Genomic DNA, 19,686 nt, shown 5'->3' on the forward strand with positions numbered 1-19,686 from the left:
CCATTACCAAGACAGAAATTGATTCAGTAATAAAGGTCCTCCCAAAAAGAAAAGCCCAGGACCAGATGGCTTCACTGCTGAATTCTACCAGACAGTTAAAGAAGAACTCCAATACTTCTCAAGTTATTCAAAACAATTGAAAGGGAGGGAATTTTCCCAAATGCTTTCTATAAAGCCAGCATCACCTTAATTCCTAAACCTGAAAAAGATACAACAGATAAAGGGAATTACAGATCAATTTCCGGGATGAACATAGATGCAAATATCCTCAACAAAATTGTAGCCAATCAAATCCAACAACACATCAGAAAGGTCTCTCACTTGGGCCAAAGTGGAATTTATCCCTGGTATGCAGGGATGGTTCAACATTTGCAAATCAATCAATGTGCTTTATCAAATTAACAAACTGAAGAACAAAATCTGTATGATTATCTCAATAGACGCAGAGAAAGCATTTGATAAAATACAACACTCGTTCATGATGAAAACTCTAAGCAAATTGGGTATAGAAAAAACATTCCTCAACACAATCAAGGCAGTTTATGACAAACCCATGGCCAGCATCCTATTGAATAGGGACAAACTGGAAGCATTACCAATGAAATCCAGTACCACACAAGGATGCCCACTCTCACCATTGCTATTCAATATAGTCCCAGAAGTTTTAGCCAGTGCCATTAAGCAAGAAAAAGAAATCAAAGGGATTCAAATTGGTAAAGAGGAAGTCAGATGACATGATTCTATATTAGGGGATCCAAAAGACTTCACTAAGAGAATACTGGAACTCATAGAAGAGTTTGGTAAAGTATCAGGATATCAAATCAACACACAAAAATCAATAGCCTTTGTATACACAGATAATGCCAAGACTGAGAAGGAACGTCTAAGATCAATCCCATTCACAATAGCTATAAAAAAACATCAAATACCCTGGAATAAATTTAACCAAGTATGTCAAAGATCTCTACAATGCAAATTACAAAAAATTAAAGAGAGAAATAGAAAAAGGCACAAAAAAATGGAAAAATCTTCCATGTTCGTGAATTCAAAGAATCAATATCATCAAAATATCCATTCTTCCAAAAGCAACTTACTGATTCAGTGTGATACCAATCAAAATACCAAAGACATTCTTCTGAGATTTAGAAAAAAATGATGCTAAAATTCATATGGAGGCACAGGAGACATCAAATAGCTAAAACAATCTTATACAACAAAAACAAAGCCAGAGGCATCACAATACCAGATTTCAAGACAAATTACAAGGCAGTTATAATAAAAACAGCCTGGTACTGGTACAAAAACAGATAGATAGACAAATGGAACAGAATAAAAATGTCAGAAATCAATCCAAACATCTACAACCAACTTATATTTGAACAAGGAGCTAAAACCAAACCCTGAAACAAGGACAGTCTCTTCAACAAATGGAGTTGGGAAAACTGGATTTCCACATGCAGAAGTATGAAGCAGGGCCCATACCTTACACTTTACACAAAAATCCACTCAACATGGATTAAAGACCTAAATCTATGACCTGTTACCATAAAATTATTAGAGAACATTGGGGAAACCCTGCAAGACATTGGCATAGGCAAAGAGTTCTTGGAAAGGACCCCAGAGGCAGTCAATCAAAACCAAAATTAACAAATGGGATTACATCAAATTGAGATGCTTCTGTACTGCAAAAGAAACACTCAGAAAAGTGAAGAGGCAACAGACAGAATGGGAGAAATTATTTGCAAACAATGCAACTAACAAAGGATTAATAAAATATGGATCATCTAATAAAAAGTCTTTGAATAACTGGCTAGCAAATTTGGGGGAAAAACTAAATCAACTCTCTATATTAATAAAATAAATTACAAGCATATTAACATTTAATTTTTCATAAAATAACCATTCTAAAGGAAAATATAGGCATATTTTAATATAATTAATAGTTCAAAAGTCTTTTTAAATGCATTAAAGGTTACATGTCGAATAATACTTGTTTGAAAAGAAATTCACAAATACATACACATAAGAGGGAAAGGGAGAAATATGTATGCATAATCAATTGGCTGTTCTCAAAAAGTAAGACTGTGAGAGAATGGGAAGTAAGACTAACCAGTAATCAATTTTTAAGACTGAAGTTGTACATGTCTCAGTGATACCTTGTAAGAGAATTCTAGGCAAGTAGGGGATTCTGCATAAAACGGGCATCCAGGGCTATCTAAGAGGGATGGAAAGTGAAGGTAAAAACATACTTAGTCTACTTTCCAATTTTTTCCTTCCCTGTCCCTCTCCCCCTTTGCAGATTCAAATCCTTAAAGACACTGAAACCTACCTAAGTTCAGAGTGGCTCCATACAACCCTACCTAATGAGAACAACTGTTTCCCCTAAGCAAGAGCCAAACATACAAAGAAAAGCTGGCGGGGAGGGGAGGATTGGTTTGGGAATATTCTACAACTGAGATTAAAGATCTCCATCTACTCACCAACAGTTTCTTCAGACGCAGCAGTCAAAGATAAAAACTTTTTTGTATTTTCTATCTCCTCATTACTTTGAAAAGCTTCACCTTTTTGTGCAGACTATTGAAAGGAAAATCAAAGTTTAAACTTGGGAAAAGAAGACAACTTCATTTTTTTTAATTCCAACATGGTTCCCAATCACTGACATGCAACCAAGAATGCTTTGGCCATTTATATTCACCTAACTAGGAAATCAATTCATGTTTCCTGTTTCTATAAAATCTGTCAACAGGTATGACTAGAGATAAGGTACATGTCTATCATTATATGAGAATTACCTTTATTAAAGTGTCTTAAATTTCTCTTTGATTTTTTTTTTTTGACAGGTTGAGTGGACAGTGAGAGAGAGAGACAGAGAGAAAGGTCTTCCTTTGCCGTTGGTTCACCCTCCAATGGCCGCCAAGGCCAGCGCACTGCGCTGATCCGATGGCAGGAGCCAGGTTCTTATCCTGGTCTCCTGTGGGGTGCAGGGCCCAAGCACTTGGGCCATCCTCCACTGCACTCCCTGGCCACAGCAGAGAGCTGGCCTGGAAGAGGGGCAACTGGGACAGAATTCAGCGCCCCGACCGGGACTTGAAGCCAGTGTGCCGGCGCTGCAAGGCGTTGGATTAGCCTAGTGAGCCACAGCGACAGCCCTCTTTGATGTTTTATAATTAGTGAGCAACTTAAAGGTACACTATCTAATCAAGATTTGAGATTTTTTTGTTGTTGTTGCTGTATTTTACTATGTTTCCAAATAACTTTTTTTAAAAAAGACTTTTTATTTATTTGAAAGTCAAAGATACAGAAACAGGAAAAGACAGAGAGAGAGGTCATCCAACCATGGGTTCACTCCCCAAGTGCTACAACAGCCACAGCAGAGCCAGAAGTTGTTCCAGGTCTCCCTCATGGATGCCAGGGCCCCAAACACTTGGGCCATCTTATGATACTGTTCCCAAGCCATTAGCAGGGAGCTGGATTGGAAGTGGAGCACTTGGGACCCAAACCAGCACCCATATGGGATGCCAGCATTGCAGCAGGCCACTTTACCCACTATGCCACAATGCTAGCACCTCCAAATAATTCTTGTTTCAAGGGAAATAAAAACTTTCCTTGAAGTTCAATAGGAAAAAGTGACATACTAAAAAATGACATATGCTAAAATTTACAAAAATTATTTCACTAGTTTAAAGTACTTAATTTTGGATATTGCTTTCTTTCCATCCCAATGGTCTTCCTGGGAACCTTGTAAAAATATATTCTTAATTACTTCACCCATAATTCATGTTACTGCCTTGGAAATTTCCTCTGAAGTCAGTTAACTGAACAAGGAGGACTTTTATCAAAAACAACCAAAGTGTTATTGCAAGGTTCTTTACCTTAAAAGTGCTCTCCTTTGAGAAGCAAAAGTCAAATATGAGCCAATAGCTACAAATCAAGTAACTGCCCAGGTCTAGTCAATTTAAACCCCTCATACTATAGAAAATAAGAGGTCCAAGAAGGCCAAGGACAGTTAATTGAGCATGAGAAACATTCTGAGACAGAAACAAATAGAACATGGTTTCAACCTCAAGCCCTTTACAGCTTCCTGAAGAGATTTTAACCAGCACACGACAAACTCCTCAACTTGTTTGTCACAAAGATTCACTAACCAGAGTGTTACATTTTTGTGTACCTCTCTATTTATCTCCCAACTGTAAGCTCACTGAAGAAAAAGCAGACCTACATAGCTGATGAAAGCTGTGACCACACCCTTTCCTACTCCAGAGATGAAGAAGCCTCAGGCTGACAATGATAAGAGAGATCAACTGAGCCTGTCCACAAGAGAATGCCCAGAGTTGGGAACGCTTCAGGGTTAAGTCATCATCTTCAGTTTCAGAAAATATCACTGCTGCTACACACACACACACACACACACACACACACAAACACACCCCTCTGCCACTTCAGCCACAGAAATAAGTCAATAAAGGCAAACTATACTCCACATTCTTCATACTCATCTAGAGAAAAGTGTTTCTTACATGTCAGCATATGGCCATATAATTCTCACCTTAAGGTCTTCCCACAACTTTATTCTCATTTCTAGACCTTGCTTCTTAACTTCTTTTTCTCTACATCGCTTCTTTGCCAATATTTTATCAAGTCGCTTCATCTTACAAATAGCATCTTGAAGTTGAGAATCTTCTTCTAATTTGGGTTTATCTGTATAGAACATAGGAATGGGCTTGAAGTTCAGTAAAGTCATAAAATTTTATTTTGTTTTTATTATTCTTTCATTAAACAAATATGATTGGATGATGGTAATAATTACAGAGGTGTCATGTACCTATATTTACAAGGTGTTTTCATAGGCTTCAAATAATTATCTCATGACCCCAAGAAATAAATATTTAAGTCTGTTTTATAGGTGAGATAACTGAGTCCATTCACATAGCTAATAAATTGTACCATTGGGGTGCTGGGAAAATTGGATTTTCACGTGCAGAATCATGAAGCAAGACCCCTACCTTTCACCTTACACAAAAATCCACTCAACATGGATTAAAGACTTAAATCTACACTTTTCAGTTAAGTTTCAGCACTTAAGAATAACTGTGTATTGATTACAGTATTCAACCAAAAGTATTAAGTAGAACAAACAAACAAACAAAATACTAAGAGGGATAACGTATTAAGTTGTTCATCAACAGTCAGGGCAAGGGCTGATCAAGTCACCGTTTCTCATAGTGTTCATTTCGCTTCAACAGGCTTCCTTTTTGGTGCTCAGTTAGTTGTCACCGATCAGGGAGAACATATGATATTTGTCCCTTTGGGACTGGCTTATTTCACTCAGCATAATGTTTTCCAAATTCTTAACAGGGATCACTTTTCAGTTAAAATTTAAACACCTAAGAATAATTGTGTGTTAAGTACAGAGTTCAACCAATAGTACTAGAACAAAAAAAAATACTAAAATGGATAAAGTATTACATTGTACATCAACTGTCAGGACAAGAGCTGATCAAGTCACTGTTTCTCATAGTGTCCATTTCACTTCAATAGGTTTCTTCTTTGGTGCTCAGTTAGTTATCACCAATCAGGGAGAACATATGATATTTGTCCCTTTGGGACTGGCTTAATTCACTCAGCATGATGTTTTCCAAATTCCTCTATCTTGTTGCAAATGACTGGGTTTCATTGTTTTTGACTGCTATATAGTATTTTATAAACTATACATTTTCATGACAAATATTATTTTTTATTCTTAAAGCAATTAAGATAACATCACTTTAAGTTTTAATTTTTTCCATGTGATTTTAATTGAATTTTTGAATATTTTTACTGTTTCATTTATATAAAGAGAACAAATTTCTTCCCACCCTACTCTCCCTCTAGTCCTCACTCTCACCCTTCCTTCTCCTTCCTCTTTTAATTTTTATAATGACATACTTTTAATTTACTTTACAAGTAAATTAAATTACTTGTAATGAACTTTACAAGTTCAACCCTCCCTAAATAAAGAATTCAGCAAGCAATAAGTAGAAAAGCCACTGATCCTCAAGAGTAGAGATAAGAACTATAGATAATGAAATCTTAAAATGTCAATTTTGCTCATATATATTATGTTTTATTTGTATTCTATATATTAGTTATCACAAATCAGGAAAAACATATGATATTTTTCTTTTTGGGACTGGCTTATTTCACTAAGCATAATGATCTCCATTTGCATCCATTTTGTTGCAAAAGACAGGATTTCATTCTTTTTATGGCTGAGTAGTATTCCATCATTCCAATTGTGCTACTTATACCACAGTTTCTGTATCCAGTCATCAGTTGATGTACATCTGAAGTGATTCCATATTTTAGTTATTGTGAATTGAGCTGCTATAAACATAAGGGTACAGATAACGCTTTCATTTGCTGATTTAATTTTCTCTGGGTAAATTCTCAGGAGTGGAATGGCTGGGTCATATGGTAGATCTATTTACAGATTTTTGAGAAATCTCCATACTGTCTTTAATAATGGCTGTACTAGTTTACATTCCAAACAACAGTGAATTAAGGTACCTTTTCATTATACTGTCACCAGATTTTTTATTTTTTGATTTTTAGATGATAGTCATTCTAATTGGGATGAGGTGAAAGCTTATTGTGGTTTTTATTTGCATTTCCCTGATAGCTAATGATCCTGAGCATCATTTCATGTGTCTGTTGGCCTTTTGTATTTCATTCTTTGAAAAATGCCTGCTCATATCCTTAGTCCATTTCTTAACTAGATTGCTTGTTTTGTTGTTGTTGAGTTTCTTGAGCTTCTTATATATCCTGGATATTAATCCTTTGTTAGATGTATTGCTTGCAAATATTTTCTCCCATTCTGTTGGTTTCCTCTTTATGAGTGTTTCTTTTGCTGTGAAGAAGTCTGTTAGCTTGATGTAATCCCATTTGTCTATTTTTGCCTTTATTGCCTGTGCTGCTGGGGTCGTATCCAAGATGCCTTTGCCTATGACAATGTCTTGCAGCATTTCCCCTATGTTTTTGTCTAGTAATTTGATGGTTTCAGGTCTTATGCTTAGATCCTGGATTCATTGTGTTTCGATTTTTGTATGAGGAGTAAGCTAGGGGTCTTGTATCATACTTCTGCATGCGTAGATCCAATTTTCCCAACACCATTTATTGAAGAGATTGTCCTTTCTCCAGGGAGTGATTTTAGCTCATCTGTCAAAGACTAGTTAGCTGTAGATGCATGGATTAATTTCTGGGGTCTCTAGTATGTTCCATTGGTCAATATGTCTATTCTTGTGCCAGTACCGGGCTGTTTTGATTATAACTGCCTTGTGAGATGTCTTGAAATCTGGTATTGTAATGCTTCTAGCTTTTTCATTGTTTAGGATTGATCTAGCTATTCAGGGTCTTTTGTGATTTCATATGAATTTTAGGGTCTTTTTTTGAGATCTGAGAATAACATCTTTGGTTTTTGATTGGGATTGCACTGAATCTGTAAATTGCTTTGGGCATTACGGACATTTTGATGGTATTTGTTCTTCTAATCCACCAACATGAAAGATTTTTTTCAATTTTTTTTTGTCTTCTTCTATTTCTTTAATGTTTTAAGATTTTCATTGTCCAGATATTTCATACCTTTTGTTAAATTTATCCCAAGGTATTTCAATTTTTTGTGGCTATTATGAATGGGATTGATTTTTTAAAAGATTTATTTATTTATTTGAAAGTCAGAGTTACACAGAGGAGAAGCAGAGAGAGAGAGAGGTCTTCCATCCACTGGTTCACTCCCCAATTAGCTTCAATGGCCAGAGCTGCACCAATCTGAAACCAGGAGCCAGGAGTTTCTTCTCGGTCTCCCACACAGGTACAGGGGCCCAAGGACTTGGGTCATCTTCTACTGCTTTTCCAGGCCATAGCAGAGAGCTGGATTGGAAGTGGAGCAGCCGGGTCTCAAACCGGCACCCATATGGGATGCCTGCACTGCAGGCGGCGGCTTTACCCACTAAGCCACAGCCGGCCCCTGGGATTGATCTTACAAGTTCTTTCTTGATCATGGCATTGTTTGCACATACAAACACTATTGATTTTTGTGTAATGATTTTATAACCTGCAACTCTGCCAAACTCCTTTATGAGCTCCAACAATCTCTTAGTGGAGTCCTTTGGTTCCCCTATGTATAGGATCATATCATCTGCAAACAGGGATAATTCGACTTCCTCCTTTCCCATTTGTATCCTTCGATTTTTTTTTTCTTGTCTAATGACTCTGCTAAAACTTCCAGAACTATATTGAATAGTAATGGTGAGAGTGTAGTCCGCATCTGTTTCAGATCTCAGTGGAAATGATTCCAATTCTTCCCCATTCAATAAGATGCTGGCTCTGAGTTTGTCATAAATTGCCTTGACTGTGCTGAGGTATGCTCATTCTATACCCAATTTGCTTAAGGTTTTTATCATGAAAGGACATGGTATTTTTTTTTAAGATTTATTTTATTTATTTGAAAGACAGAGTTACAGAGAGAGGTAGAGACAGAGAGGTCTTCCATCCACTGGTTCACTCCCCAGATGGCTGCAATGGCTGGAGCTGCGCCAATCCAAAGCCAGGAGCCAGGAGCTTCTTCCGGGTCTCCCACCTGGGTGAAGGGGCCCAAGGACTTTGGCCATCTTCTACTGCTTTTCCAGGCCACAGCAGAGAGCTGAATTGGAAGAGGAGCAGCCGAGACTAGAACCGGCACCCATATGGGATGCTGGTGCTTCAGGCCACGGCCCTAACCCACTATGCCACAGCGCCGGCCCCAGGACATGGTATTTTATCAACTGCTTTCTCTGTATCATCTGAGATAATAATATGGTTTTAATTATTCAATTTGTTAATGTGATGTATATTTATTGATTTGTATATGTTGAACCATCCTTGCATACTAGGGATAAATCCCACTTTGGCCCATGTGAGTGACCATTCTGATGTCCTGTTGGATTTGATTACCAGTATTTTTTTGAGGATTTTTGCATATATGTTCATCAGGGATACTGGTCTATTGTTCTCTTCCTTTTTCTGGTTTTGGAATTAAGGTGATACTGTCCTCACAGAAGGAGTTTGGGAGGGTTCCTTCCCTTTCAGTTGTGTGGAATAGTTTGAGACAAATTGGAATTAGTTCTTCAAGAGTTTGGTAGAAGTGAAGCCATCCATTCCTGGGTTTTTCTTTGTTGGCAGGGTCTTTATTACTGATTAAATCTTCATCTTCATTAATGTTTTATTTAGATATTCTGTGTCTTCATGACTTAATTTTGGTAGATTGTATGTGTCCAGAAAGCTATCCATTTTTCTAGATTTTCCAATTTGTTGACATATAGTACTCTATAGCAATTCCTGATGATTCTTTTTATTTCTGTGGTTATTTCTGTGGTTATCTTTTTCGGCTCTGATTTTATTAATGTGGATCTTTCTCTTTTTTTATTTTGGTTAGTTTTGCCAATGATGTATCAATTTTATTTTTTCAAAAAACAGCTCTTCATTTCATTAATCTTTTGTATGTTTTGTTTCAATTTTGTTTATTTCTTTATTTCTTTCCTCCCTTTAATTTTGGGTTGGTTTATGATTTAAGTTTTTAATATCTGGATTAATAGAAGACAACCAGACCCTCATAACTGTTACCACAGTCAATCTATCATAATTTAGTATTTCAGTAGAAGCAAATAAAGACAATCTGGCCTCATAAAGATATATATTTGGAAAAGAGAGAAAAAATTTAATAGCCTACTTGGATAACTGAATATTCATCTTCAATAATACACCAAATTCTATAAGGCTACTTTCTTAAAGAATAGTTGTAATATACATACAGAAATCTACCAACAACAGATGCTGGAGAGGATGTGGGGAAAAAGGGACACTAACCCACTGTTGGTGGGAATGCAAACTGGTCAAGCCACTATGGAAGTCAGTCTGGAGATTCCTCAGAAACCTGAATATAACCCTACCGTTTGACCCAGCCATCCCACTCCTTGGAATTTACCCAAAGGAGTTTAAATTGACAAACAAAAAAGCGGTCTGCACCCTAATGTTTATTGCAGCACAATTCACAATAGCCAAGACCTGGAACCAACCTAAATGCCCATCAACGGTAGACTGGATAAAGAAATTATGGGATATGTATTCTTTAGAATACTATACTGCAGTAAGAAACAACGAAATCCAGTCATTTGCAACAAAATGGAGGAATCTGGAACACATCATGCTGAGTGAAGTAAGCCAGTCCCAAAGGGACAAATACCATATGTTCTCCCTGATCGGTGACAACTGACTGAACACCAAAAAGGAAACCTCCTGAAGGGAAATGGACACTATGAGAAATGGTGACTTGATCAGCATAGCCCTGACTGTTAATGAACAACTTAATACGTTATCCCTCTTAGTATTTTTTTTTTGTCTGTTCTACTTAATATGACTGGTTTAATTCTGTAATTATCACACAGTTATTCTTAAGTGTTGAAAATTAACTGAAATGTGATCCCTGTTAAACATAAGAATGGGAATAAGAGAGGGAAGAGATATATAATTTGGGACATGCTCAAGCTGACTTGCCCCAATTGGTAGAGTTAGAAACATACCAGGGGATTCCAATTCAATCCCACCAAGGTGGCATGTACCAATGCCATCTCACTATTCCAAGTGATCAATTTCAGTTCACAATTGATCATAATGAAAGGACTAAGAGTCAAAGGGAGCACATAAACAAGTCTAGTACCTGCTAACACCAACCGATAAAATAAATAAAGGGGAGAGTGATCCAACATGGGAAGCGAGATACTCAGCAGACTCATAGAATGGCAGATGTCCTAAATAGCACTCTGGCCTCAGAATCAGCCCTAAAGGCACTCGGATCTGGCTGAAAAGCCCATGAGAGTATTTCAGGCATGGAAAGCCAAGACACTCTGGCAAAAAGATCTCTGTGAGTGAGATCCCAGTGGAAAGAATGGGTCATCAAAGAAGGAGGTACCTTTCTCTGAAGGGAGGAGAGAACCTACACTTTGACTATGACCTTGTCTAAACAAGATAAGAGTCGGAGAACTCAAGGGGCTTCCATAGCCTTGGAAACTCATGACTGGTGCATAGGGAGATTACTGATGCCATAAACAGGAGTGTCAGTTTGTAAAGTCAACAACAGGAGTCACGGTGCACTTACTCCTCATGTAGGATCTCTGTCCTTAATGTGCTGTACATTGAGGCTTAATGCTATAACGAGTACTCAAACAGTATATTTCACTTTGTGTTTCTATGGGGGTTGAAATCTTTACTTAATGTATACTAAACTGATCTTCTGTAAAAAAAAAAAAAAAGAAAAGAAAAAAGAAAAAAAAGAAATTATCAATTCCCAACTTGACTCTCACTGGGATTAAACATGACAATAGGTCTGATCTGATTTCATCATCATTTAAAAAAATCATCTATTATTTTTCACTTTATGTTTCTGTGTGGGAGCAAACTGTTGAAATCCTTACTTAATGTATACTAAGCTGATCTTCTGTATATTAAGATAATCGAAAATGAATCTTGATGTGAATGGAAGGGGAGAGGGAGTGGGAAAGGGGAGGGTTGTGGGTGGGAGGTACGGTATGGGGGGGAAGCCATTGTAATCCATAAGTCATACTTTGGAAATTTATATTCATTAAATAAAAGATAAAAAAAAGAATAGTTGTAATATGAAATTTGTAATCTCATTAGTGAGTTTTCTGTGTTTGTTCTATTAAAATCCATGGCTCTATCTTCCATGTTGAATGGATCTTTTGCCCTCCATTGGTCACCTGGCTCCTGGTTCACTGAATTATGCAGACATATAAAATGTTAACATATTTCATAACACAACATTAAAAATAACATTTATTAATACTGTAGTTGATTTGTATCAGGAAAGTTTAAGTATTAGGAAGTTTACAAGCTCATAGTGACATATACCAGCTTCCAAAATTCTAATTATCACTCAAAAGCTCAAATATTATCATTGGTAAAAGAAAAAAAAATACTGCATGTAGTTTTCCCTGAAGTAATAGGCTCACTTTATTGTTTCTTTTAAGCCTGCCCAATATCCCAGATAGTTATTCTGTCAATTGCTCTTTCCAATAAAAGTAATACTCTATTTAAAAAGTGGCCAGTTCTGGGGCTAGCATTGTGACATGGTAGGTAAAACCTCCACCTGCAACACTGGTAAGCCATTTGGGCATCAGATCAAGTCCTGACTGCTCTGTGTCCTATCCAGCTCCCTCCTAATGAATCTGGGAAAACACCATAAGATGGTCCAAGTGTTGGTCCCCTACTACCCACGTGGGAAACCCAAATGGTTCCTGGCTTCGGCCTGGAACTATCATGGCCCTAACTATCATGGCCATTGGGCAGTGAATCAGCAAATCGAAGATTTCTCTCTGTCTCTCTCTCTCTCTCTCTCTCTCTGCCTTTCAAATAAATAAAATAAATCTTGGGGGGGGCAGTTCAGCTGTCAGCTCAAACTGTCACACAAGTACTTGTCCTCTACACTTAGGTGTACAACACAGTTGTTTTATGTGTACTTCCGATTGTGCCCCATGGGATATAAAGAAGATAAATACTCAAGAGTCAAGATTTAATAATATCAATATTTTTTACTGCTTCAGAGAGGACATCCTTGAGTGACAGTGGCTGTTTCTTTTTCCTGCCACCACCTGGTCACAAAGAATACAATGATACCAGTAAAATGGTTTGTCACTGACTCATGCTAAGGCACCAGTAATTCTGCCCACCATTACTATAATCCCACCAATGCAATGTCAACACTGTGGACAAAGAGGCAAACAGCATCTCAGTGTTATCATGAAAACAGTTTTTCAGCACTCTGGCCTGAAATCAGCCCTTAAGGCATTCAGATCTGGCTGAAGAGTCCATGAGAGTATTTCAGGCATGAAAAGCCAAGATACTGTGGCAAAATAATGACCTACATGAAAGATCTCAGTGAGTGAGATCCCAGCAAAAAGAATGGGCCATCAAAGAAGGAGGTACCTTTCCTTGAAAGGAGGAGAGAACTTCCACTTTGATTATGGCCTTGTCTAAATAAGGTCACAGTTTGTGAACTCAAGAGGCTTCCATAGACTTGGCAGCTCATGACAAGAGCCTCGGGTGATTACTGACATCATAAATAAGAGTGTCAATTGTTATATCAACAACAGGAGCCACTGTGCACTTGCTCCCCATGTGGGACCTCTGTCCTTAATGAGTTGTACTATGAGAATTAATGGTCAAACTAGTCTTCAAACAGTACTTTATACTTTGTGGTTTGTGTGGGTGCAAACTGTTGAAATCTTTACTCAGTATAGAGTTGATCTTCTGTATATAAAGATAATTGAAAATGAATCTTAATGAAGAATGGGATCAGAGAGGGAGTAGGAGATGGGATGGTTTGTGGGTAGGAGGGGTATTATAGGGGGGAAAACCGCTATAATCCAAAAGTTGTACTTTTGAAATTTATATTTATTAAAGTTTTCTATTAAAAAAAAAGTTTTGAAGACCACTGCTCTAATTCACTTTGGCCAGAAAAAAAAAAGTAGTGTTTCAAAATCTAAGCTTTATTGAGTAGGACTGTCCCTATAAAGACTTTTTAAAATTCCACAGAAACATTTTAACACATTTTTGTCACAAAAAATCAATAAATCATGATACTGAATGTGGAAATATTCCCTATTTGACTAATGCAAAATTACCACAATAATAATTTTATGGAACTGTATATTTTATTATATTTCTAAGTACATTTAATCACTCTATATTCTTACACATAAAAATTAATAGCCGCTTGCTCACAAAAAATAGTATCCTTGGTGGGGGCTAATTATTTCTACTCAGCTGACAAAAACACATGTAGTTCTATTTTAAATATAACATTTGTAAATTATTATCAGCCAATAACCTAACGATTTTCCTACCTGAACATTCAGGTATTATCTGACATTGAACCAAGTCCAAATCTTCATCTGACCCTTCTTTGGCTAATTTTGTTTTCTCAGAGAAGTGTTCTCCGTTATCATCATTAATATTTCCTCTTTCTTCTGTATCCATGCTTTCTGGCTGGTCTTCCTTACCAGAATTCAACTTGATTGCAGTATCAATCTAAAAATAATTTTAAAAGGCATGTTCCAGAAAAGACTATATTTTTAAATGATACATTTCTAGAATATTTTAGCATTAGTGAAAGCATATGTGGGGACATACAGAAATATATGCACTAGCATTAAAGTACTCAGGAGGGGTGGGCATTTGGTACAATAGATAAGAAACCACTTGGGACACCTGCATCCTATATTGGCGTACCTGGATTTGAGTGCTAGCTCCACCCAATTCCAACTTCCTGATAATGCATGCCCTGGGAAGCAACAGGTGATGGCTCAAGGAGTTGGGTCCCTGCCATCCTTGTAGAAGACCTGGATTGAGTTCCCAGGTCGCAAGCATTTGGGGAATGAAACACCAGATGGGAGGAGTGTGTGTGTGTATATCTGCCTCTCAAATGAAATTTTTTAAAAATTTTTTAAAGATTTATTTATTTATTTGAAAGGCAGAGTTACAGAGAGATGGAGAGACAGAGAGAGAAAGAGAGATTTTCCATCTGGGGTTCACTTCACAATGACTGTAACACCCAGGGCTGGGCCAGGCCAAACCTAGGAACCTGGAACTCCACCCAGGTCTCCCACGTGGATGGCAGGGTTCCAAGTGCCTGGACCATGTTCTGCTGCTTTTCCAGGCACATCAGCAGGGAGCTGGATTGTTAAGTGGAGCAGCTGGGACTTGAACCTGTGCTCATATGGATACCAGCATTGCAGATGGCAGTTTAACGCAATGCACCACAATGCTGATCCCAAAATAGAATTTTTTTCAAAAAGGTACTCTAGAAATAACACTTTTTTAAAAAAATAACTTTAATTCAATATAATTTAACCTACACACAACTATAATTAACAACATTTACACCAGAGAAATAAGCACCGTTCTCCAGCAATCTCTAGTAATATTGGAACAGGGTCAAAATCAGTCCCAAATGAGACATGGGCTGAGCTCCTTGAATGCACTCAGATGGACAGCCGAAGGTCTAGGCATGTGCTGTCCAATAAAATAGCTACTTGTCACATGTGGTCACTGAGCGGCTGAAAAGAGGCTAAATTCAGATGTGCTACTGAGTCTTCTGATCACAATCATGAGCTTTGGTTATTTATTTTTATATTATTCACAGGTTTCTATTTCATTCTAGATTCCTTTTACATTTTGACACAGTTCATTTGGAAAATACAGTTGTGCTTCCATAAGAAAGAATAAGAAAGGATATCTATGGTTGAGTCAGGGAAAAAAAGAATCATGGGGTCCTGACTATGTGTATAGCAGAAGTGAACATAGGCCAAGGGAGAGGCAAGATCTCAGAAAGCCAGTGTCAGCCACTTTCCAAAGAGGACCTTCTCCCAACAGACTGTCTGCTCCAGTGGTCTTGGTCCTTGGAAGGTTCCATGCCCTCTGTACACCAACATACTCAACACTCCACTACTACAATGGCATTCCCTTTGCAGGTCTCTAGGACAGAAGATGGGTGGTGCTGAGAATTTAACTGACAGAAATGCAGTTCACTAAATGAGCATCTCTTTGCCTGAACAAAAATATAAATGCAGAGGAACTGCACTGAGTCTACAGTATTGTAATCATATCCACCATTTATTAAAGAATTGCTATCAGCCATGTCCTATGCTAAGCAATTTCCACACACTGCCTCATTCACTCCTCTCAATGACCCTGTGGTATAGGTGTTCCCACGCCAGTGTAACAGAGGGGAAAACAGATCCAGTAGAGAATTAACCCAGTAAAGGCCCAGTTGGTAAAAAGCCTGCTTTATATATTCTTGGAGTTGTTAAAAAGGATTCTGTGTTCAAAAACACAATTGTATCAAAGGGCTGAAAGGGTTCTACAATATCCAGTTAGCCCTTTAGGCTATATAGTTCTGCAAAAAATGCTAACACTTCTAGAAAAAGTTCTATCACTCACTTACGTCTTGAACAAGTGTTGTGTTCCAGATGAGGGAACTGACAATATACAAATGATAACTAGATGGTATAACATACTTGGATAGCGTATTTCAGGGTACACAAAGACATTTCACTCCTATCATCCCATAAAATCCAAATTCAGAAGGAGCAGAAAGCAATGGAACAAAGATGGAACTGGAGAACTACAGCCAGAGTTCACAGTTTATCCATAATTCCCCACTCACTAGAAAACAACCATCTTCCCCATCCCATTGGCCCCTAGCCTATCTGTCCACAGCCCTTCTGTTCTACTCTGTGGTCTATATGCATAATTTTTCTTTCTTCTACCTTCTCAATACCATATTCCACCTCCAGTTTTCATTGCTCTGTGCCCTTCACTCCATACCTGCATCTTAATCCCAGTAAAGTTAAATATCCCATGAAAACCCTTCCCAACAATTAGATTCTCTACTTGAAATCCATAGGATGTTTTTCAAGATTTATTTATTTGAAGGGTAGAGTTACAGAGAGGGAGAGGGGGAGGGAGACAGGGAAGGAAAGGATAAGGGAGAGGCAGAGAGAGACGGGGGGGTGGGGAGGAGATCTTCCATCTGCAGGTTCACCCCCTAAATGGCTGCAACAGTCATGGCTGGGCCAGGCTGAAGTCAGGAGCCAGGAGCTTTGTCCAGGTCTCCCACATGGGTTCAGGGACGCAAGTACTTGGACTATCTTCTGCTGCTTTCCCAGGCAGGGAGCTGGATAGGAAGTGGAGCAGCCAGGACTTGAGCCACCTGCCATATGGGATATCAGCACTGCAGGGAATGGCTTTACCCACTATGTCACAGTGCCAGCCCCAACCCGTAGGATTTTTATGTGAAATACAATGATTGGCTGTTTTTGAGGGAAATATTCATAAGCAACAATAAACCAAAAGTTTTATAATGAAACATATTACTACAGAAATTCGATTAAAACCCCAGTATTTTAAAGTCATTTTCTACTCTGTATAAATCTATGGTAGTAATACACTAAATGACATATTTGAACATAAAATGAACCAAAATACCAGATTATTCCAAAAATATGTAAGGTTTTACAGACAATGAAATGTTCACCATCAGTAGTAAATATATAGCATATTTATAGGTTCTTCCCCCATATGACGTAAGCCTTACTAATTTCCTGAGTCTGATTAACACAAACCACAGCTTTTAGAAAATTTTGTTTTCAATATAACCATCAAAGTGCATGTTGGCTAATAAATATGCTAAGTCTAACCTGGAGCTCTGTGGCTTCAAGTAAAATCTGACTTGAAGTGATCAGTATCTGACTTGAAGTGATTAATATATTTATTTTAAATAAGTCTGGAATGAAGTAATATTAATCTATGCATTAAAGCATGTAAATGAAAACATCATAAAGTTGCTTCTTTTAAAAAAATCATCACCCAAAAATCAGTAAACAAAAGAACTATCTGCACCTCCATGTTTATCACAGCTCAATTCACAATAGCTAAGACATGGAAGCAACCTAAATGTCCATTAACCGAAGACTGCATAAATTGTGGGATATGTACACTATGGAATACTACACAGCAGTAAAAAAGGATGAAATCTGGTCCTTTGCAACAAAATGGAGCAAGCTGGAAAACCTCATACTTAGTGAAACAACCCAGTCCCAAAAAGACAAGCACCATATGTTCTCCCTGATTTGGGAGAATTGTAGTGCAACTAAAATGAAAGCTATAGAAGCGAAATAATCACTTTTAGAACTAATGTCTTTAAGAATCCTTGACCTGATTGTCGAGGGACAGTTAACCATTGTTACTTTTTACTGTGTATATCCTTTTTGTTTTGTTTTGTCGTTTTTTTCTCTGTTTTCTTTCTCTCTCTTATCTCTCTACTTCACACTATATGCTGAACTCTCTATGTAACACAGAGTTAATTATAAGTATTTTAAAGCAATTGGGAAAAGATTCCAGTTAAAAACAAGGGAGGAAATAAGAGATGGAGGAGGTAGTCTAAAACTGTAAAACAGTATAGTTCTGCATACAGGCATATAGACTTACCTGTCAGGGTACAGCCTAAGAACTAATCATGGGGCTCCAAATCCTAGGAATCAGTGGTATAAACACCATCTTCACTGTTACAATAATCATATTAAATGTTAAAGGCAACAGATAGACTGGTCTAAATTCAAAAGGGATGACATAAATATCATCAAGTACTTGGTAAAAATAATAGAATTAAAAAAGGAAGGAAGGACCAACATGGGAAGCAGTCCACACAGCAGACTCCTAGAATGACTTTCATAGTAAATAACACTCTGACCTCAGAATCAACCCATAAGGCTTCCTGGTCGTGCTGAAAGGCCTGCGAGAGCATTTCAGGCATGGAGAGATAAGACTGTGGGAAAAAAAAATCCTACACAGAGGATCTCTGTGATACCTCAGAGGAAAGGAGGGGTTATCAAAGAAGGAGACGCTCTTCTCTGAAGGGAAAAGAGAACATCCTCTTTGCTCATGGCCGTGCCAAATACTGACTAAGTCTATGGTCACCAAAGGCCTCCATAGCCCTGGCAGCTCACAATAAGAGCCTCAGATGATCACTGACGTCATAAAAAAAAGAGTGTTAATTGTTAAAGGAACAACAGTAGTCACTGTGCACTTGCTCCCCAGCTAGGACTCTGTCCCTATTGAATTGCAATATGAGATTGACTGCAAATTCTCTCCCCAAACTGTACTTTTTATGATGTGTGTGTGTAGGTGCAAATTGCTGAAATCTATGATTAGCATAGAGTTGGTCCTCTGTATATGAAGTCATACTAAAAATGATCCATAACGAAGAAGGAGATGGGAGAGGGAATGGGAGGTGGGAAGGGAGCAGGGTGGGGCATGGGGGAAAGAACCACTGTGTTCCTAAATAAAAAATATATATATATATATATATAATGGCTGAAACTAAAACTCAATTTATGACTATAAGAGAATATAAAAAAGAAATATACAAGCAGGAATACTTATTCTGTGCTATTCTAAAATGTATTGGTGGGGGGCCAGCACTGTAGAGTTAATGATGCCACCACCTGTGGAGCTGGCATCCCATATGGGCACCAGTCAGTTCAAGTTCTGGCTGCTCTACTTCCAATCCAGCTCCCTGCTAATGGCCTGGGAGAGCAGCAGAGGATGGTCCAGGTACTTGGGCCCCTGCACCCAGGGAGGAGGCCAGAAGAAGCTCCTGGCTCTGGCTTCAGATCAGCCCAGCTCTGGCCACTGTAGCCATTTGGGGAGTGAACCAGCGGATGGAAAACTTTTATCTCTGTGTGGAAACTCTGCCCTTCAAATAAGTAAAGAAATATTAAAGAAAATAAAATAAATGTATTAGGTCTCTAAAGATTATCCTAACTACAAAAGAAATGGAAAAGTCTTGACTTTAAATCTATTGAATGAGTAGTTCATGAATACCTACTGTGTGACTTTATGTAAAATAATGGGAATAGAAGAGGACAGACTGATCAAATGAGTTCAAGAGTTCAGACCAATAACTAAGATGCTTTGACTACTTGCTACCAATCATTGTTCTAGAACATTACATAGTTTATCTCTTATGTTTTTCATGGATATAGTATTATAACCCTTTTGAGCAGATAAGGAATCTGTGGCACAGAGTCAAAATAATTT

The 19,686-nt window shown here is 37.8% G+C and overlaps 1 protein-coding gene across 5 annotated transcripts in view; it reads right to left on the reverse strand.

Annotated features, from left to right (window-relative positions):
* The window catches only part of FSIP1 (fibrous sheath interacting protein 1), a 227,216-nt gene that overhangs the window by 196,393 nt on the left and 11,137 nt on the right, over positions 1-19,686 (reverse strand). For 4 of the 5 annotated variants that reach the window (XM_051822081.2, XM_051822083.2, XM_051822082.2 and 1 more), the window contains 3 exons: positions 13,932-14,115; positions 4,547-4,698; positions 2,481-2,574 (listed from right to left, as the gene is read on the reverse strand). In XM_051822081.2, the coding sequence (XP_051678041.1) occupies positions 2,481-2,574; positions 4,547-4,698; positions 13,932-14,115 (430 nt within the window). The remainder of the gene's footprint in view (positions 1-2,480; positions 2,575-4,546; positions 4,699-13,931; positions 14,116-19,686) is intronic. The other variant, XM_051822085.2, reaches the window with a different exon arrangement.

The sequence above is a fragment of the Oryctolagus cuniculus genome, chromosome 12 (genome assembly GCF_964237555.1).
Source record: "Oryctolagus cuniculus chromosome 12, mOryCun1.1, whole genome shotgun sequence".
In the NCBI taxonomy this organism is placed as follows: Eukaryota; Metazoa; Chordata; class Mammalia; order Lagomorpha; family Leporidae; genus Oryctolagus; species Oryctolagus cuniculus.